Source organism: Medicago truncatula, chromosome 4, assembly GCF_003473485.1.
Source record: "Medicago truncatula cultivar Jemalong A17 chromosome 4, MtrunA17r5.0-ANR, whole genome shotgun sequence".
NCBI classification, from domain to species: Eukaryota; Viridiplantae; Streptophyta; class Magnoliopsida; order Fabales; family Fabaceae; genus Medicago; species Medicago truncatula.
The window spans coordinates 36,707,940-36,729,888 of record NC_053045.1 but is presented as its reverse complement, the minus strand read 5'-3'; the positions used below and the strand labels follow the sequence as shown (position 1 = coordinate 36,729,888).

At 33.9% G+C, this 21,949-nt stretch overlaps 3 protein-coding genes across 3 annotated transcripts; 2 read left to right on the top strand and 1 right to left on the bottom strand.

Moving 5' to 3' along the window:
- Positions 1-810: 810 nt before the first annotated feature.
- Positions 811-4,890, top strand: LOC11437593 (peptidyl-tRNA hydrolase 2, mitochondrial). Its single transcript, XM_003607222.4, has 7 exons — positions 811-1,183; positions 1,270-1,328; positions 1,992-2,051; positions 2,138-2,207; positions 3,594-3,663; positions 4,202-4,228; positions 4,343-4,890. Exons 1-7 carry the CDS (start codon positions 947-949, stop codon positions 4,390-4,392), a joined length of 573 nt encoding a protein of 190 aa, XP_003607270.1. The 5' UTR covers positions 811-946; the 3' UTR covers positions 4,393-4,890.
- A 1,587-nt stretch (positions 4,891-6,477) lies between these two features.
- On the bottom strand, positions 6,478-10,340 carry LOC11441177 (putative pentatricopeptide repeat-containing protein At5g59900). The gene is made up of 2 exons (XM_003607221.4): positions 7,270-10,340; positions 6,478-6,935 (listed from the first exon to the last, which is right to left on the bottom strand). Exon 1 carries the CDS (start codon positions 10,241-10,243, stop codon positions 7,574-7,576), a length of 2,670 nt encoding a protein of 889 aa, XP_003607269.2. The 5' UTR covers positions 10,244-10,340; the 3' UTR covers positions 6,478-6,935; positions 7,270-7,573.
- Positions 10,341-12,574: 2,234 nt separating this feature from the next.
- On the top strand, positions 12,575-14,263 carry LOC11437710 (protein ELC-like). The gene has a single exon (XM_003607219.4). It carries the CDS (start codon positions 12,697-12,699, stop codon positions 13,930-13,932), a length of 1,236 nt encoding a protein of 411 aa, XP_003607267.2. The 5' UTR covers positions 12,575-12,696; the 3' UTR covers positions 13,933-14,263.
- Positions 14,264-21,949: the final 7,686 nt, after the last annotated feature.

Genomic DNA, 21,949 nt, shown 5'->3' with positions numbered 1-21,949 from the left:
TAAATTGTTTTCACAATGATGCAATCTCTTTTGTTCAAGTCAATCGAAGTTGCCTCCTTATGAAGGTGTCTTATGCCTTGGGTGCTGAGTATGAGCCTACGAATGGTGTGATTTTGTTTTTGTTTCGAGTTACATTTTGAGTTTTTTTTTTTTTTTTTTGTAGTGATCGGAGTTTAAATCCTAAACTTTGCATATATTATGTATTGTTTATACTAACTGAGTTAAGCTCACGAACGCGAGTTACATTTTGATTGTTAAGAAACAAACACTTCCGTTTATTTCAAATCATTTTATAGTTTTTATATATATATATATATAGTGTTAAATGCATTTATATTATTATTTTAAATTAATTTTATTATCTCAAGCACGTTTATACAAAATCAAATTATGTTAATGTACTTTGATCAAAAAAGAACTATAGAAAAACATCTATGAACTGATTTTTTTTATTTTTTTTTAAACGTACTTGAATTGACTGTCAGTAAGATTTTAAAACTATCAATTTATAGTAGTAGTTAGTATATTCTTTTGTTGTGAAGGACGTCGTAGTAAGTTTACATTTTTTGAAAGAACAACGGAAAGTTTAAGTACATACGTTGAGATATTACATTATGTAAACAAAAAATAAATTAAGATATATACACTATGTATGCATATATGCTTAGACAAAAAAAAAAACTATAAAATAGTACCCTTCAAAAAAAAATTACTATTTCTTTCAACAAAAAAAAAAACTATAAAACAGTAAAGAATTGACATTTTATTTAACTAATTAAATAGTTAGTATTTATGATGTGTAACTAGGATTGTGGAGGTGTAACTAGCAGTTTCCAAACCCTAACTTCGTCCCTGTGAGCGTTATTGCCGAAAATTACAGTGGTTTGTTTTTCTCTCCTCTTCTCCGGAACCCTAAAATCCCAATTCTGATCCTCGCCTGATTGAAATGGAAATGTCATGGTTGAGTGCAATTTTGGTTGGCGCTGGTTATCTTGCTTTGGGTTACTTCATTGGTTCTCACAAAAATTTCATCTTCTCACAGAAATTTTTATTCTCTAAAGACAAAGATGCTTCACTTCTCAATGATGACAAGAAAAGTAAGCAGAAGAAGAATAGTAAGCCCAAAATCAAAGACTCACTTGAGGTTGAACAGCTTGCTGATATTCTCGAAGATTTTAAGATGGTAAATTTACAGAAAATCCTATTTTTTATTCAAATTACTAACTTTATTCTAATGGTTTGTTTCAAAAATTGTTCTTTTTTGTGTAGATACTTGTTGTTAGAAATGATCTTAAAATGGGTAAAGGAAAGATTGCAGCTCAATGCAGGTATGTAGTCTTTGTTCTTGTTAATTTGATATTGTTTGGATAAGCAACTTAATTAAGTTCTTATTATATAAAGACTTGTGTATAAGCTATTTCGATAGCAAAAGTTGAAATAAAGTCAAAATGTTGTTCTATAAGCTATAAACTGTATGTATAAGCTATCTTGGATAATTTATGAAAATGAGTTGAAAACAGTTTATGGACATGTAATAAGTTATTTCCATAAGCTATTTTGATAAAAGTTAAAATAAAGTCAATACGTTGTTATATAAGCTATCCTGGATAATTTATGAAAATGAGTTGAAAACAGTTTATTACGGACATGAAATAAGTTATTTCCATAAGCTCTCTCAAGTCTCAACTAAATATCATAAGTGCTTATGCCTGTAGGTAAGCTCAAATATGTCAATCTAATTACTCGCTTACTTTATTTGAAAGTTTGAATAATGAATACCTTCCAAAAAGATTATTATTATTGCTTAGAGTGTGACACATTAGACTAACTAAAACTCTTTATTCTACTAGTTTGTAGAAGTACACTAACAGAGATCCCTCATTCGTGTGAAGGGTGAACTTCACCTTATTTGTTGCTCCTGTTCTGTTTTTAATCCGGAAAAAAATATAAACGGTCAAGCTCTGTTTTTTTATCTCTCTTTCATTTTGTAGTCATGCAACATTGGGTCTCTACAAAAAGGTTCTTTACCGAGCTCCAAAGGCATTAAACAGGTAATGTCATTGATTGATCTTGTTGGTCATCTTTGAATTATATATATTCATAGTTCATTCTCAAGTTTTTCAATGTCAATGTGCAGGTGGGAGATGTCTGCACAACCTAAGGTTGTTGTCAAAATTGAAAGTGAAGAAGATATGCTGGCTTTGCAAGTAAGTATTGTTTGATTTTTTGGGAAATCTTGTGCGCAACATTAACTATGATCTCTTTCAATCTATTCTAAGATATTTATTGCATACTTGCTTGCTGAACATTGGTCGGTTATTGACTGTGATTATGACACCAAATAAACACTATTAAGGTTGCTGTTGGTGGGGATGTATGCAAGAGAAGTTCAGCGAGTAGGAGAAAAATAGAAAATACACATCATAAAAATAGTAGATTTTGGTCAGTTATTCTACTTGTAGAAACTGTCTAAAGTGTTTGTAGTCAATGAAAGTAAAGGAGGACTAGAAAAGGGTTGCTTTCGTTGAGCAATGCAAGACATGAAACTTGGGCTTAACTGTGAAAATATTATATTCAAACTTGAAACTTAGAGAATGAACCTCTATGCTTACTAACACTGCAATCATATTGGACTTTAAAGCTGTTTCAAAATAAATGTTGTGGCTGATTTTTAAATAATCCTTGTGAAGTGATAGCTCTCTATAAGTAGCAGTGTATAATTTGGGCTTTATACAATGATTGGGCAGGGAGGGGAAGTGGAGAAATTCATTTAGCAGAAATATTTTGATAATAAATACTAAATTAAATGAAAAATATCCTTTTAATTTATTAGGCTGAATAGATTAATCGAATGATATCATTAGGATTATGTCTAATAACACTGGATTAGGTATGAATAGCAAAAATTAGGTATCATTAGGTTCTGACTGGATTAAATTGTATGCAAAAATACAAAAGAAGTTATAGATATGAAAACTTTGAATAAGATTTTGTAATCTGTGCTATATACAATGAAAAGCAAGGTAGAGAGTAGGTATGAGTAGCATACAATTTGACCACCCTAAAAGACGATCTGTTTGTGTTTAAACTTTGAACTAGAAGTAAATGAGCATTTTGTATTTTTTTTATTATTCTAATAACACTGATTGTATTTGCTTTCTTAAACTTGTAAATTAAATGTCTTTTATTATTCTAAAAAGAACTCTTGTGGAAAGTTTAATAATCTCAGTTAGATATTTTGGTAATCTACCAGGATGTAAATCACTAGGCTATTTTTCAATAAAAAAAGTATAGCATAAACAAGGTTTATTATGTTATTGTCAAGATACTGTCAGAACCTCTAATAGGTTGGACTATTTTGTTTTGCTTACTGATTTTACACAAACTTATTTGATATACTGACTGGTATTATCTTTTTCTACAAATCATTTTGTCGTATTTTTTAGCATCCTCTTCCATAGTTCGCTTAAATATCTCCAAAATTAGGTTCTTTCGTGTTTTTCATCCAATTTATCTTAAATTTTATTTTTATGCATAACTCTCCTTTCAAAAGATAGCTTTTGTATTAGTAATACTGTCTTTCGATGTGCCAGGAAAGGGCTAAATCTCTGAAGTTGCCTACTCATATCACAATTGATGCTGGTAGAACACAGATTGCACCAAGTGAGTATTTGGAACTACCTTTATTTTCATTTTAATTGATTGATTTGTAATGTTGTCCACATAATTGGAACTTTTACCTGTGTGTTATTTTACTGCTTTATAGCAGTATTAAAAAAAATTGAACGCATCACCCTCGATGCAAATGGTCATGTATATTGGTTGGATCTCAATTAGATTGTGTCTATAAAAGCCATGTACAATTAGATCTGAAATAGTTATAGTTTTCAAGCAATCTTCTAAAATGAAATATACATCTCTCCATTATCCTCATCTTATATATTGAAGTTTAATCCATGCTTGAAAATGGCTATCCATGCTTGCATTTTGAAGAAAATAAATATGTAGTTTGTTCCTTTGTACTGTTTATAACTTTACAAAGATACTTGGATTTACATGTTAAATAGTAATCAGAATGAGTAACGGCCTTTTCTTTTGTTTTTTTGTTGCATATTCTACTTTTGTATATGTATGATATAAATGTTTTGTTTATATTTAATGTGCTTATCATAGTTAATTTTCTTGTTTATGTTTCTTCTAGATTCAAGAACGGTGATGGCAATTCTCGGTAACTCTCTCCTCTAATACAATAACCATTTATTTTTTTTTTCATGTCAATTTAGCTTTTCCTTTTCTTTTTACAGCTCAAAATAGTTCCATTTAACATGATGTTCATGTGCAGGACCTGTTGAAGTGGTAGATGAGGTAACAGGTGGACTGAAACTTCTATAATCATGTCCAGTGAAAGAGGTTCATTATTTACCATGAGGTTGGGTTGCGTGTTCATGAAGGACAACACATCGAACGTTATGCAGAACATTACTTCATTGGAATCCCGGGAAGATTTTGCATGTTTTTCGCCCACACAAGAATTTGTAGTTAGTCTTTAGTTGACAGTAATGATGATGATGAAAACTTCTTGTTGGGGAGGATCCCCCACAATAACTGGAATCATGAGACTAAGAAAATACAGTAGGTCGAATTCATTGTTTTAAATGTTTTGTTTGTCCAAAACTTATGTTCCTAGAAGTACCATGATTGGTTTTGGAAGGTATGTGACTATTTTCAGGCCATGTAACAAAATTAATGTCATTTTGGCATGAAAAAAATACCAGTGCTAGGAAAATAATCAAAACACTAGACATGGATTTAATCTCATGACGAAAAAACACCATTGCTGGTTAACAATATGGATAGTGGATAGCATTGCTAGTTCACTTGTTTTCAAAACCACTTATGGTATTATGCCTATTGAAGGTAAATAGCTAAACAAATTTGGAATGAACTTTCTCTACATCTAATGCATATACTTTTCTATTCTATGTCCTGTGAGGCATCTTCATAAAATGTTACTGACATGTCGCATGGCATCATTCTGAGACGCCTTACAATTTTTTTAGATATTTTCTAGTTACATCCCAAGTATTTCTGGTTGTACTTCAAATTGACAAAATTTTCAACTATTATCCTTTGACTCTATCTCCTCCTTCCATTTTCTTCCTTTTGCCTCCCTCTCATTCTTGTATTCGAATTCAAACCATTTTTTATAAACCATTTCATGTATTCCATTTTTTCCTCAATTTTTTCCCCGGATGTGATAGGAGTAAACGTAAACTAAGATTTTATCACCTCATTCAAAAAATGTTGTTTATATGAAAATTCTATTAAAGCGGTGTACACGAATTCAAATTCAACTCAACTCAATTCAATTCACTTTCACTACGTAAATTCATTTCACATAAAATTAAAATGGTGTTAATGATTTTTTTGAGCAGCAAAGCAAAACTTGAATATTAACAGAAGTAGTACCAAACCCACAACAAGAGGCTAAGCACAAGTAGTAATAAAAATAGTGTTAAGGTGTAGTATGATAAACTGTTAAAATTCCATGAACTGTAACTATGGTGATAACGTATGTTTTCTTCCTGTTATTCACTATTATCATAGCCCAAAACCAAACAACACTTGCGTTATTAATTTAAGTGAGTTATTTTTCAATAAAAAAACACGTAATGAAACTTTCCCCAGATTATATAGATATTTTTTCATCAGCAACATAACATAATAATCAGAGTGGCGCAGCGGAAGCGTGGTGGGCCCATAACCCACAGGTCCCTGGATCGAAACCAGGCTCTGATAATGAAAATTATATTGTTTTTTCTCCCTTTGTTTTTTGGTCATTGTCGAAATTGCAAATTCCCACTTGTATAATTGTATTATTTCAAGTGTTCAACACAATGCTATAGTTTTTTTTTTTTCTTTTCTGAGGGGACAATACTATAGTTTTGACAATAACAAAAAAAGCACAATAATGCAGTCGTAAATTGAAATATAACAGTAACATCACGAAAAAGAAAAGTGACACTTCTTTATTTATGGGAGGTTGATGATTTTTTTTTTACAATACGTAAAACTAATTGTTTTAAAAATATATTTAATCTATAAACAAATTTGTCAAAAATATGTAAAATAGTTTCAAATATATAATGCTCTACTAGCAAAAGAAAAATATTGTAATACTCCCATTGTTCAGCGTCTATATTGTTTTCCGATTGAGTCCAACGAAGATGAAGATGTGTAATCACAAATTATTTAGAATGTATTAATATATATTTGTTTTCGTCAATAATATATATTTCATAAAACAATAAGAGTTTGGATTCTTATAGAATACGTACCCGGCTACCCACCATAATCCTAAGAGTATGCATGAAGTATCTCAAATGTATGTCTTTTTAAATAATAGAAAATGATTGGATACTGTACCAAAAAAAAAAAAAAAAAAATGATTGGATACTTCTAGGACATATCCAGAAGTATCATAAAAATACCGGTATCCGATACATATCAGGACACATCTCCAATTTTGGAGTATAGAGCTTCATTGCAACAAATCAAATCAGCTAAACAAAATTTGTATCAACTGCTTCAAACAGTCTGTCTATATTTTCACAGCACTATACAAGCACCAATATTGAGTACTGACAAAAGAATTACTGCTTTGTAATTGAATTTTTTCATCATCATCATCATCAAGTTCTAAGTAAAATAAAAATAAAAAATTAGTGGTACAATAAACATAAGAATTGCCTACATACAAGTTAGGCCTGACAACAAGCTTCAATCGAAATTTCCAGTTTTGTACTTTATTATTACTTGCAAAGTGTTGCTGCTTGAACGTTGGTTTCTTCTCTGCAATATTCAATGTTTTGTTTCCATTTTAATTTGATTCAATGCTTTTCCAATTCTCCGTTTGGTAATGCTCTCATTCACCTCTGCAGATAAAAAGCAAGTGTACACAGTTCATATACAAGGTAAAGGATCTAACCGTAGAACAATGCTGTTATAAAATGAGGCATCGTGAGGGAAAGATTCGCTTTAGAAGAAAAAATCGTGTGTTATAACTGTTGACAAAAAAAATCAAAAGAGTGGATATAAACAACTTCTTAGTATGTGATACATGTAAACATATTGTATCACAATCTCAGCTAGATTTTCTACTTGATGATTAAAATTTCTGATTTAAAGGATTCAAGTCCCAAATAGTAACACATTCAGAAATTGTTATTAAAACTAATAGAACAGTTTTTTAACACTGCAGATACTGACCTTTTACCGAGCTCTTCTGACTTGGAGATGACACCATATGATAGCAAATACAAACACTTCCACATTTCCAGGCTGCAGAAACCACCTTCAACTTCAGGCATCAACCTCATTTTCAGATAGTTCAGCCAAAAGAGATTCTACCTTAGCTTCACTGCTCTTGTTAACATGCTATGGTACAACCGAAGTGCCGTGTCAACCTCTCCAGTTACACAGCCACCGTGCATTAGAAAGTTGCACACACCCAAATCACGCTATCGACCTTTTTCTGAGCATGTTATACCACAAATCAACTGCTGCTCTTATATTACACCTTCTGCAATTGTAAAATTTGTCTTGGCTTCAACCCTCTACTCAGCATGTCATTACGCAATTCAAATGCCTTGTCGAGTGCTCCATTAACACAGCAACCATATATTAGCAAGTTAAATGCAACTGAATCTGGCTCAACACCTTTTCTTAACATGGTATCCCACAGTTCAACTGCTGCTCCTACATCGCCACTTCTGCAATGCTCATAAATTATAGTTGAATAGGTTATACAGTCAGGGAAAATCCCATTTTCAGTCATTTCAGAAAGAACTTTGGTGGCTTCGATTAATCTACCCAATTTGCAGAAGCCACGGATAAGAATGTTATATGTTGCAGTGTTTGCTAAAAGCCCTTTAAGCATCTCATGGTGAAGGTCTGTAGCTTCCTTCATATTTCCCTCCTTCGTAAGACTGTCAAGAAAACAACCATATGTAACTGAATTAGGAGAGATATTTGCAGTCAGCATTTTTTCAAAAAGGTGACCCGCTCTATCGATTTCACCAACTTTGCATAAACCATTCATGAAAGCAGTATAAGTCACAACATTAGGAAAGCATTTCTCAGTAACCATTAAATCTAAACATTCACCGGATTTTTTAAAAGATCCTTCTTTGCTGTATGCATCAATCATACTTGTATATATCACACTATCAGGTCTCAATCCCTGATCATACATCTTTTTTAAGAGACCAAATAACCTTTTCATGTCTTGCTGCTTCATTGCACCATCAATAAGAACAGCGTGGCAAACAAGGTCCATGTTGATTCCTCGTTGAATCATCTCACAAGAAGCACTCAGTGCCTCCGTCAGTCTTCCTTGGCCGCAATAACCATGTAGAAGTGCACTATAGCACATCTCATTTAACTTGAGATTCTTCTTGTGGAGATCATCAATAAAATCTTTAGCTGCTGAAACCCTACCAGTAGAACAAAGGCCACTTATAAGAGGTCTGTATGTATATGTGTCTGGAACAAGGCCATTATGGAGCATGTCTTCAAGCAATTCAAAGGCTTTATCCATGTTATGAGCCTTACAATAGCCTTCAATCATAACATTATATGTTACCTCAGTTGGCTTGATTTTTCTTTCCACCATTTCGTCGAAAAGTTTGGATGCTTCGGCCATCTCATTTGTACTGCAAAGTCCGTAAATAAGTGCAGTGAAAGTATAAACACTTGGAGCAATTTCTTTCTCATTCATCTCCCTATATAGCTTGAATGCTTTTTCTACTTGTAGGTCTTTACAATATCCACTAATCAATGTTGTAAAGGTAGTGGCAGTTGGCTCTAACCCTTCATTGATCATCTTTGTATACAGAAACTCAGCAGCACTCAAATCCCCGAACTTACAATGGCCATTTATCAAAGAGTTGTAGGGATAAATGGTTTCTCTTATACCATCTTCTATCATTCTACCAAAATAAGATTCAGCAACATCCAACATCCCCCTTTTGCAAAAGGAATCAATCAGAATAGAGTAAGTAACATCATTCAGCGGCAAGTTCATCGAATGCATATTTTTATAAAGCAACTCTGCTTTATCCAAATCCTCACCTTTGCACAAAGCGTTTATTAACGCGTTATATACAAACAAATTTGGTAGAAAACCAAACCTTCCTAACTTAACAACCAAATCATAAGCACTGTCAATATTTCCCTTCTTTCGCAACCCATCCACTAACCCCGATACAGCAGCCTCAGTTGGAACAAACCCTAATTCAACCATTTCATTCATGAGGCAAATTCCATCATCAAACTGTTGCACCCTACAAAATCCAAGCACCAATGTACAATATGTAACAACATCTTCCTTCAAACCCTTTTCCCTCAACGATTTTCTAACCTCAAGAGCTTCCAAAACCCCACCACCCTTACACAGACCATGAATCAATACATTATAAGTCACAATACTCAAATCAAACCTATTAGATTCCATCCACAAAATCTTTTCCTTAGCTCTACAAAAATCTTTTAACTCACACAAGCTCCGAATTACAGCGGAACAAGTATAAGGATCAGGTTTAACACCAGCATTCACAGACTCATCAAAAACTTCCCAAACCAATATAAATTTCCTAATTCTCAATAACCCATTTAAAATTGCACTCAAAGTTCTAACCTCAGGCAACAAAGTATTACCAAGCATGAGTCTTAAAACAACTACAGCATCAAAAACTCTTGTATTTTGCAAATAACTATGAACCAAAAAATCAAACCCCAAAGTGGAAGAAAACTTACATTGCTTATGAGATTCAAGAAATTTCTCAAAAACAAATTTTGGATCCGACCCACGAAGGAGAAGGGTATGCAAAAGCGAATTCGCGGGCCAAAAAAGCTTATTTTGAACCAGGGCATGAACTAAGATAGCAAACGAGGTTGTCGTGTGGTTCATGTTTTTGTGTAATCCGAGGAAGTTGAAGAAGCGTAAAGCTAACTTTGAATCATGTAAGGTGTTGATTAAGACTTGTTCGACATGATGGGGTTTCAATGTGGATGAAATTGATGGGTCGTTGAATGCGATTTTCCAACTTAGATTTCCTCGAACAATGTCGGAAATGTGTGTGATGAAATGAGTGTCGTTTTCGTTGGTGGATTTGGAAGTGGAAAAGGTTCTTTGAAGAGGTGAGAGGGAGAGACGTGCGCGACGGAGATGGCGGAGCTTCATCGGAATTCATGAACTACAACCGCCGCGACAACACCTCAGTGGGATTGGTTTTTTGCGTCTTTATGTAAACACAAATGTTTTTGTTTTTTTTGAAAGACCAAACATATTTTGATGGAAGTTTAAATATTTCATATTGAAAATAACTATTTTTTTTAATTAGTTCATTTTAAAGTGGTTCAGTCATATAGTGTTTGATTTGATTAAGGGAAAAAAATGTTTGTGTATGATTTATGCAGTAAACTATAATTACTTAATTAGTGTGTTATAATTTGTTTCAAATATTTTTTTTAACAAATCAAAATGGAATATATTGTCTAAATAAAAGGTGATTCACCCAGCACAAGATGTGCCAAAAGTGATGATTCACATAATATCTGTTACAAAGTCAAGACACCTAACAAAAGGTTGCCGCCACCAAAAAAGAAATAACAAACTTACATGACACCCATACAAAATTTGTTTCAAATGTTGATTTAGAAGATGTTGAAAAATCACAATACAGTTAAATACATATTTTTCTTTTGATTGATTGGCTAGTGAGTATTATCTTATAATTAATTGATTAATAAAAATATTTGTCTCATATATGGTTTATTCAGGAAATTACAAATAATGTATTATAATTTAATGGGTCATGTTAATCAATGCCCCGAGACACTGATTAAGGAAGCTAAAACAATAAAGTTCTAAGTTAAAAATAACTTTTTTTTTTAAAACTTTAAGGAGTTGGTTGCACAACTTTCGATACAATACTATTATATTGAGTCTTGCTAACCGGTGTGCTCAAGGGTAATAATGGTTAAGGAAGTATATAAATATAAATTTTATCTTGAAAATATAAGATGATATTTTTGATAAAGTAATGATTACGCATCTTTTTCATTAAAACTTATTTGTTTTAGATGATTAATCATTGCCCTTAGGGTATTGGTTAACATTCTCCTATTATATTTGTTTCCTTAACCAGTGTCCCGTAACATCGATTAACATTTCCCTAATTTAATTACAAAAATTATTTAGAAGATATTCAAAAACCATAGAGCTAATGAAATACATATTTTTCGTTTGACTAATTGATTAGTGAAAGATGCATGTGTGAACTTGACTCGGACTTCACTACTACTTGGATTGAGGATCAAAGCTTTTACGGTGGAACAAACAAACCTTCAAAGTCACTTCAAATAAAGTGGCCAAACACGAGAAATTGTGTTGTGACAGTTAACATGTGTTTTATACCATTTATGTTTGACACTTTCGACTTCCTAACACCACAAGTTGTTGACCTTTTACATAGAGTTCAACGTGCAATGCATAACAATGTTATGTCTCCTAGGTCCATAAATGTTGTGTTTAATAAAGTAGATTTTGTCATCTTAAAAAGTTTAACGACTCAACTTATTATTCATTCGCTTTATATTCACGTATAAATTTCCATTCAGAGAGCATTACATGTATGAACACCATTAGTGAAAAGCGGTCTTCTAACTAATTAACTAGTGAAAAACATTATCCCGTGTTATCACAATACCAATGGAACACACATTTTTCATTTAATTAGTTGATTAATGAAAAATCGTCCTAACTAATTCACTAGTCAAAAATATTAGTTTTGTGAATGTTGATCTTGTTCATGGTTGGTTTATTGAGGACGAAGCTCAAGTTGTTTTAAATACTCCTCTTCTTTCATCTATTATAGAAGATATACCAACATGGTGATCAAATTCACAAGACAATTTTACAGTTAAATATGCTTACACGTTACTCGTAAATAATCTCATTGATACGTTTTATTTACATGTTTATGATGATTGTGTGGAGGTTGGACTTGGAAGTTCCATCGATTGCTACTTTTTTTTGTGTAAAGATTATTGTGGGATTGCATTCTAGCGCGATTTAGGATTCAAACTAAAATGATTATGTGTGACCATTCTTGTATTTGGTGTAACAATGAATTGTGGTAAAAAAATCTTGTCATTTGTTTATATAAAAAATGAAAATGGATTATTTAAAACTATGCGAATGAGGTTTTTTTTATCTTTGTCAAGTTATTAATTGGATTGGTGAGTTCGTGATATTCCATTCATTACTTATTTTAGCCCCAACTTTTTATGGGAGTTTATTAATTTTTTTATGTTGAAATAATCAATTTAGTCTATAAACAATCATTTTTTAATAAACTAAAAGTTCTTAAACTATTTTTCCCTCCAAGTATTTAGTCCATCTATTATCAAAATTGATTGTTTTTACAATAATTTAAGGAATCAAATGATTTTATTTTTTTTCTTTCTCAAAAAAAGAAAGTTATACGATGTCGTTTAAAATAACAAATTGAAAAGTATGACACGCGTAACCCCAGATTGTTAAGTCACCGTCTTCATCACTCCACATTCATCTTCTTTCCAATTCTCAATCAAATTCAATTCAATTCAATCGCACAAATTCAAACCCTAACAATGGTTCCACCACCACCAAACCCAGAAACCCAACAATTCCTCAGCTCAATCCTCTCCCAACGCGGCCCCTCCGCGCTCCCTTACTCCGAAGACACCAAATGGCTTATCCGTCAACACCTCCTCTCTCTCCTCACCACCTTCCCTTCTCTCGAACCCAAAACCGCCACCTACACTCATAACGACGGCCGCGCCGTCAATCTCCTCCAAGCCGACGGTACGATCCCCATGACCTACCAATCCGTCACCTACAACATCCCAATTGTTATCTGGCTTATGGAATCTTACCCTCGTCACCCTCCTCGTGTTTATGTTAATCCCACCAGGGATATGATTATTAAACATGCTCATCCTCATGTTAATCCTTCTGGATTGGTTTCCGTTCCGTATCTGCATAATTGGATTTACCCTAGTTCTAATTTGGTTGATCTTGTTCTTGCTTTGAGTTTGATTTTTGGTCGTGATCCTCCTCTTTATTCTCAACGTAGACCTAATCCTAATCCTAACCCTCATCAAAATCATAATCATAATCCTAATCCTAATCCAAATACCAATCAAAGTTCTAATTTTGGAACTAATCCTCCATCTGGGTATTCTCATCCTGGTAGGATTAATAGTAATATTAATATTAATAGTTATCCTCCTTCACCTTATTCACCTGCGCCTTCTCGGCCTACGCATACGGAGGATCCTACCGAGGTTTTTAGGAGGAATGCTATTAACAAGCTGGTGGAGATGGTGCATAATGATGTAACGGCGTTGAGGAAGACTAGAGAAGGTGAAATGGAAGGGTTGTTTGGTTTGCAAGGGGTTTTGAAGCAGAGGGAGGAGGTTTTGAATAATGGTGTGAAGGAGATGCAAGATGAGATGGAGGGTTTGGAGCAACAGTTGCAGATGGTTTTGATGAATACGGATGTTTTGGAGGGTTGGTTGAGGGAGAATCAAGGGAAGAAATTGGGGAGTGTGGAGAATGCTGAGGAGGCTTTCGAGTGTGTGGATGTGCTTTCGAAACAGATGCTTGATTGTACTTCTGCTGATTTGGCTATTGAAGATACGCTTTATGCCTTGGATAAGGGTGTTCAGGTTGGCTCTGTGCCGTTTGATCAGTATTTGAGGAGTGTGAGGGCGTTGTCCAGGGAGCAGTTCTTTCACCGTGCTACGGCTGCTAAAGTTAGAGCTGCTCAGTTGCAGGCTCAGGTTGCGAATATGGCTGCTAGGAATCACCATTATGGTAGCTGAGGAGGCATGGGTAGGTTTATCTTATGTCTTCAGGTTATGGAATCATTCATTGTTGGTTTTGTTTGGTACAGATTGGTATTTGTTTATTGGCTTTTTAATCGCTGCTTCTGTTCAGTAGCATAAGTTGGCAGCCCCATATGCCTTGAACAACTTTGAGATTTTTATTGGCATGAGGCTGTACTATTGTTCTTATACAGATTTAATTATATGATTTTGGTTAAAATTTTGTTTAAAGGTATACATACTATGGATCATAGGTTTGTCCCACGTTGTAGTTTAAAACAAATATTGGGTATATTATGATGTGTATATATGTATTTTCTAGCTCTGATTGATGCTTTAACTGTTTGAAATTATTTTCGCCGACTGACTATCCTATCGAGAGTTTGTTTTCACTTTCAAAACTTACTTGCGTTTACTTTTAAAATTCATTAGGGAGATGTATTTTCAAAGAGTTGTATACCCTGGTTTGTGTGTATTTTGTATTTGGGAAAGTATCTGTTTTCACCGGCTTATGGCTTTTGTTAATTGAAATGAATTAGACATTTTTGGGGCCTCTTTGAGAAGGAACAATAACACTATTGGTTAAATTACCTTGCTCAGTTGGTCTTTTACTGACGGTACTAGTCTAATAGATTATCGACAGGAGCTTAGAACTTCGCTAGTTTTGAATTGATTTGGATTGCAATTTCATAGAATTGCACAAGTTTGGTCATAAGGATTTGGATTTGAGTTTTTTCAGCTTGCACAAGTCTTACACCCTGCATTTTGGGGCAATGATCAATCCAAATTCACCCTTCTATCTAGTGCTCACTTAGTTAGTAATTGTTTTATTTTGAATTTACGAGGAATTGTGAAGTGAATATATGTTAGATAGATATTAAGAGTGGTTTTCTCATATAAAACGAGTTCACTGAAGATAGGAAATGTACATACAAATAGATACCCCCTTGAAAAGGAACAAAAGCAAATCATGAGTTTGCAGTACTAACAAGTGCTTCAATATAATAACCATCCTTTTTCTTTATGCATTTGTCAAGGACTCCGTGAAGTCTTTCTTAAGCATATATTGATATATTATGCATACATGTGATTCTTGAATGTGACCATATCATTTAAATGTTCCCTTGTTGAGCTTGCGCCTACATGCCACTGATACTCCTGTGAAATTACCAAGTAATTACTTACTTACTGGTAATGTAATAACACCAAGGCAAGTGAAAAAAAATGAAGTTTCATCTTTTGTTATACGAGATGGGTCATTCTTCTTGCACTTGTATCATGTTATGAAAGTGGAAACCCCATTTAGAGTTGGCTTTAACTTTAACTTATATTCATTCTTTCATGCTTCAAAGGCATTAATAGTTTATATGAAGCAATGTCAATGAAAGCGGACTAGACTTTGAGAGACAGCTAAGATGTATCCTTGTGAACATGTTTTATGAGAACATGTGATGAATGTCGTTATTATTATTTACAATCACACGAGCATGTTTGTAGTAGAAGTAGAATTGTTTTGAATGTTTCAACTGGGCATGTCAATGCGCATAAAAGATATTAGGCGCGTAGACGACAATGGTGGGAGATTGTAGTGCATTTGGCCATTAGGCTACTGGAAATAGAATGCAGATTTGCTGCTTCAGGGTTCATGAGTTACATGCTGTCCAAGTTTAGACATTTTAAAAAATAGGGGATTTCGTTTTGTTTTTTTTAGAGTTAAATAGGAATAGCCTCGATGTAGAACTATTAGTTTGATTGCATTTGTTTGTTTTGTTTGAATTGCGGTGATGTTGACCTAGTCTAACACACACAGATCAAAACTTCAGGTTCAAATCAACTAGCCACCTTAAGTAGTAAATACTAAATGACTCCTGAAGTTGCCACAGAGTTTCTCTCCTTAGATCAAGAACAAAGCTTTGATTGTGAAAAAAAAAAATCAAATGCTGGGAAATCCAGTACATATAAAAACCTTCAAAAGAAGCGTGGCCTAAAAAGTCATTGGTCTTCTGCTGACAATAGGTTCTTTAAAAAGGTGTCATGGTAGTTGAATTTTTCTTATTACCAGGAAACTAACACTGTCCTCTTTATCTACTGAACATGGTAGCTGTAGTTAGTAAACATATAGATTGATCAATTAACCTGAAATCTCTGGAGTCTGGACCTACCAAAATAGTATGCATACAAACCCAGTTGATATTTAGAAGATTAATTAATGGGATAAATCTGTTTTCCTCCTAAAATAATATAGTTCACATTCATTGATTAACTAAAATGTTGTCTTGACAACTCTCTTTCCATCTCTATGCTCTTCGCAAATCTGATAATGACAAAAGCAAATACTCCTTTTTAGAAAAAGGAGTATATTGTTTTTGGATGACCGTGTTTGTGCGTGTCTGAGCCTCTTGATCATAAAAAAAAAAAAAAAAAAAAACTAAACTGTTGTCTTTGCTGTCCTACTCCCTCTTGATCATATAAAATTTCCTTTACGCACCTATGAAATTTCCTTTTTGCAACATGGTTAAGATGGCACTAATAAGTGAATGTCATGTGGTGTCCTTGTTTCTATCGTTTTCTAAGGAGCTTTTGGATACACTTGTTGTATTCTTGTTGTATATTGGGGTGTGACTTAGAATACTCCTAAGATTAGTAGTTATAAGTGAATGTCATGCGGTCATACTATAGCAAAATGAGTGTCGCTTTAACCAATTGCACATATATTAAAGAATTGAATAAAGTAGTCAAATGTCATAATAATTTTATCAAATTATCCTAATCAATTATTGGTTTGTTTTTCATTAAAGAAAAAATAATACTTTGCAAGTAGTGTAACATAGTATTAATTGAAGGGTACAATTGAATTTTTTTTTTTATTATTGCAATGGAAACTGAAAGTGACATTCATTATGAAACAATTTTTTTTTTGCTAAAACGACACTCGTTTTGAAACGGAGTGAGCAGTTTAATATGTAATTTATAATAGTGATTATATGATTAATGATATCAAAGAAAATAAAATAAAAATTGTAAATGGTAAAGGAAAAAGTAGAAATGGTACTACAGAATTACCCCTTTTTCTAACGGAAGACATAATGAATTAAAACTACAGAAATACTTGTACCCATAACAAAGATGCTAACTTGGAAACGATTGATCAAATTCGTTCATAAGCTTCAAGAAAATAAACAGAGAAACTGTTTACAATTAAGTTTATCCATACCTTTGTCAAACAAAAAAAAAAGTTTATCCATACCAAAAAAACCCTAAATAATAATCCATTTTCCTAAAATAAAAGAAGCAAGTAATTAATTCTATAAAAAGTAAGCCATCTTCAACAGTAAATAAGATTAAATTGTTAAACAATCATCGTCTCCATTCAATAATGCTGTAGATAGTTTGAGCTGAAGATGATTGACTCACCTGATAAAATAATGATAATAACATAAGAGACCAGTAAAATCAATGAAACGAAAGAAACAATAGAAATAATCACTTCACATTTTAATTGAAAAAAAAAAATACAAGATTGGTGACGACTAAGATTTACATTTGTTTTGATTAATCCTTGTTCCTATCAAAGTAGAAGAAAATCAAAATGGAAGATAATCTATACTGAGAAATGTCACTTCATCTCAATATCTCAAGAACCATAAAGAAAACATTCTGTGCCAAAATCATGGTCAATGGTTTTCTCTTAGCTGAAGTAATGACTCCCAATATCATGGTCAGTGGTTTCTGTGCCAACCAACAATTTCTTATTCACATGACTATAAAACACGACGCCGGGGTGAATACCAATAATAATTGGAAACAAGTAATAAGTCGAATATAATCACATATGTTGGTGTAGGTGTCTGACACCAGACAAACTTTTGGTAAGAAGTGTCGCTGCTATGAATCAAAGAGACAGTTAGTTAAAAGTGAGCTCCTTTTTTGCATTACTCGGTGTATAATATGGGTCATCTCCATTTTTTGGCTTAACTTATGAGGATGGTAATCTTCAAAGTAGTTAAAGCCAAGCTCAATAGAACCAACACATTTTTTGTTACCTTTTTAAGACTTTCCCTTGGCTGCAATCCCTCCTTTATTCGAATGGATGTATAAATGATTTTCTTCCTGTAATGTAAATATAATTTGTAGTTTCCCATGTCTTGAAATTTATCAATAGCCTCATTTGATTGAAGACAGAAGGATAATCTTTAAGCCACTTTTTTTTTTGTCTTTTGTCATCAATGCAAATGACGAGTTTAATGAATGAATGATTTGTTTATTATACTGGTTCCTCCACCCAATTATTGTACTAGGACTACTTATATTCCTAGGTGTCTTACTACCTCTGAATGGGAAGCTATCTATGATGTATTCAATCAATTTTTTTGACTAAACTGCGCGGGTTAGTTTAGTTTACGATTTTTATTTTACTAATCGAATCAAATCAAACTAAATTGCAAGATATAATAAGATAAACATGTCATTGTTACTAAGCTCAAACTCAATCCCTCTCACCTTTATATAATATTAGAGAATGATTTCTAAGTGAGACATAAAATGCTGTCAAATTAGAGCAATATAATTTGTTGAAATTTTTAAGGAAGACTCGTTAAGTTAAATTTATTTATAGTATTTATAGGTTTTAGATAACTCCTTTTTCCTTTTTGTACATAAGCATTTTTTAATTATTGTATTAAGATTTTATTTAGTTAAATTTGTTATTTTTTACTTTGCATTGTCCCTAGTAATGTATGTTTATGTCCTCTTCTATCTTGTTTTTAAAGTGATATTGGTTACCATGCTTTGCTCTGCTCTTTATAAAAATCTAGACACATTTGTTACTAAATAAAATTAGCTACTTGCATTCATATATGAGTAAAAATATAGACAATGTATAAATTAAAAAAATTAGGTTTTCATATTAATATATGAATAAAAGTATATAAACACATGTATAAATTTAAGATTTTTTTTTTTTTTTAAGAATAAAAAATGGAATATATTAACAACGGCGATGAATTCTCTATAGCACAAGGTGTACTAAAGAGGTCACCCCAAAGACCAAACAGTCACTACATAATTACAAAAACAAGTTAGTCGATACCCAAACAAAGTAACGGGTCCGACCACCATCTACTCGTGCCATAAACAAAGTTGGCATTGTTAGCTTTCAGCCACCACAATGAATTATACTTAACCTTTTCTACAAGATCTATCATAGTAAGTTGGGTATTATTGAAAATTCTATTATTTCTTTCGTGCTAAACAATCCATACACACAAGAGCCAAAGCATTTGCATAATTGTTCGGCGCTTTGTCGACCCACCAAGAGAGGTAGTAAACCGATAAAAATGATCATGAATGGTAAACGGATCGACACCTGAAAAGCCAAGTCAATTCCTGATATGCTGTCAAAGGCCGCCAAAAAAATCACAATGAAGAAAAAAATTAGGTACCTTCATTGACACATGGAGAAAAAAACAGTATTAATATATGAATAAAATATATAGGGTACTTAAGAGCTTAATTATTTCCATTGTAAAAAAAAAAAAAAGAGCTTAATTTTTTTCCATAAAAAAAAAAAAGCTTCATTCGCACGCTTACATTCGAAATCGTTTAAATCTAGAACAACCGCGTAACAAACTAACACGCTTACAATACTCTCTTCTAACCGTTTCATTTCCCCGCGCGCGCGTATATAAATACTTCACCCTGCATTTCATCATCATTCCATTCATTTCACACTCGAATTCACTCTCTTGAGACTTGAAATCTTCTTCACCGCCATGGAAAACTCTTCAACCTTTTCCTCTCTGCGATTCTCGATGCTCTTCTTCGCAATCTTCTTCACCGCCATGCTTTCCGGTGACGTTGTCACCGCCACTGAAGGAATCGAAGCTTCATTCCCACCGCCACCTCCACATGATCTTCAAGAACATTCGTTCTTCTCTCACACTGCATTACTTCCACCTATCTTGTCTCATCTCGGTTTTCACGAGCTTGCAACCGCCGCTCCTACGCTCTCTGACGCTGCAACCACCACTTCCCTTGCTTGGACCGGTCCTTTCACCATTTTCGCTCCCTCTGATGCATCGATCCGCACTTGTTTTTCTTGCTCTGTTCCGAATCTCCTCCGTGAACACATCGTTCCAGGTATATTCACCATCGAATATCTCCGGCGTCTTGCTTTTGGCACCAAGATCGAGACTCTCAGTCCCGGCCGTTGCGTAACTGTCACTTCCGAGTCGATTCATCCGAACAGCACTTCCGGCGGTGCTCCAAAAGTATTCATCGGAGGCGTTGAGATTACTCAACCAGATCTATTCAACAACGGAATGGTTGTTGTTCACGGCCTTCAAGGTTTCGCCTCTACGCTTTCTCCGTTTTCTTGCGACGTTGAGAGAATGACTTCACTCTCCTTTCCGTTTCATCCTGATCACCGTTCCAGTGCTCATGTTCACACTCCCGGCGCCACCGTGCTTCCTGCTATTATGCGCCTCATGCTACGAGACACAACGCTCAGGCTCCGTAATAACGGTTTCAGCATCCTCTCCCTTGCAATGAAGGTAAAATACGAAGAGCTCATAACTCTCAACAACATGACTATTTTCGCCGTTGATGATCTTTCTATATTCTCCGGTTCTCAATCGTATATCAGCAATGTGCGATTCCATATCATACCGAATCGTTACTTGTCAATCGCCGATCTTGAGAAGCTTCCAGTTGGAACTGCTCTGCCTACATTGGAGCGAGGTCAGCCGCTTCTGATCACTACTTCCGGTGGAGGAGTGACATTAGCACCGATGAGGATTAACTATGTTAGGGTGAAGGTTGCTGACGTCATCCGTAATGTGAAGATAGTTGTGCATAGTGTGTATTTGCCTTTTCCGCATATCAATCCTATTGCGGATGCTTATGATACTATCTTAGGAGGTGAAGGAGCATCGGAAGGAGCAGGTGTCGGAGCCAGAGCTGCTACTGTATCAGATTCTGCTGGTCAGGCGACTGAAGAAACCTGCTCTGCTCTTGATGGGCGTGGTGGCTGTGCTGCTGATGTCACTGCTGCAACAGGTGTGTCTCCCATGCCTCAGGTCAGGCCAATGTTTGAGATTGAAGATCACCATGGCCTGTGAGTGTGATGGTTTGATCATGACGAAGATTGCGATTTACTTCTTTCTCTGCTGAAGTAAAACTATATGAAATTTGTAGTTAATAAGTTTACACCGTTGTTCATCTAATGTAGCTAATTCACACCGTTGCTTAGTTCTTTTTAGTTTGTGCTGCACTTCTTTGTCTCATGAAGTGAAACTCTGAATTTGTAGTTAATTCACACTATTATCCATATATACTCTATGTTGCTTAACTAGTTCGTTAATAATGTGGATTTAGTCTTTACAGATTTTCTTGAGATTATCTTGTGTATGATGTATCAATTCATGGTTTCTTACAATTTGTGTATGATTTATTTAGTCTTTGGGGAAGTATCTGTTTTCACAGGCTTATGAATTTTGATAATTGAAATGAATTGCACATTTTTGGCGCCGCTTTGAGAAGGAACAATAACACTATTGGTTAAATTACCATGCTCAGTTGCTACTAAGATTTTCGATGGTAGCTTAAAACTTTGCAAGTCTTGAATTGATTTGGATTGCAATTTGCATAGAATCGCACAAGTTTGGTCATAAGGATTTGGATTTGAATTTTTTCAGCTTGCACAAGTCTTGCACAATGCATTTTGGGGCAATGATCAATCCAAATTCACCCTTCTATCTAGTGCTTCACTTGGTTAGTAATTGTTTTATTATAATTCACGAGGAATTGTGAAGTGAGTATATGTAAGATAGATATTAAGAATGGTTTTCTCATATAAAATGAGTTCACTGAAGATAGGAAATATACATACAAATAGATATCTCCTTGAAAATGAACAAACGCAAACCATGAGTTTGCAGTACTAACAAGTGAAATTAGTGATATGGAATATGACTTTTAGGTCATATGTTACTAAGTAATTAATTACTGGTAATGC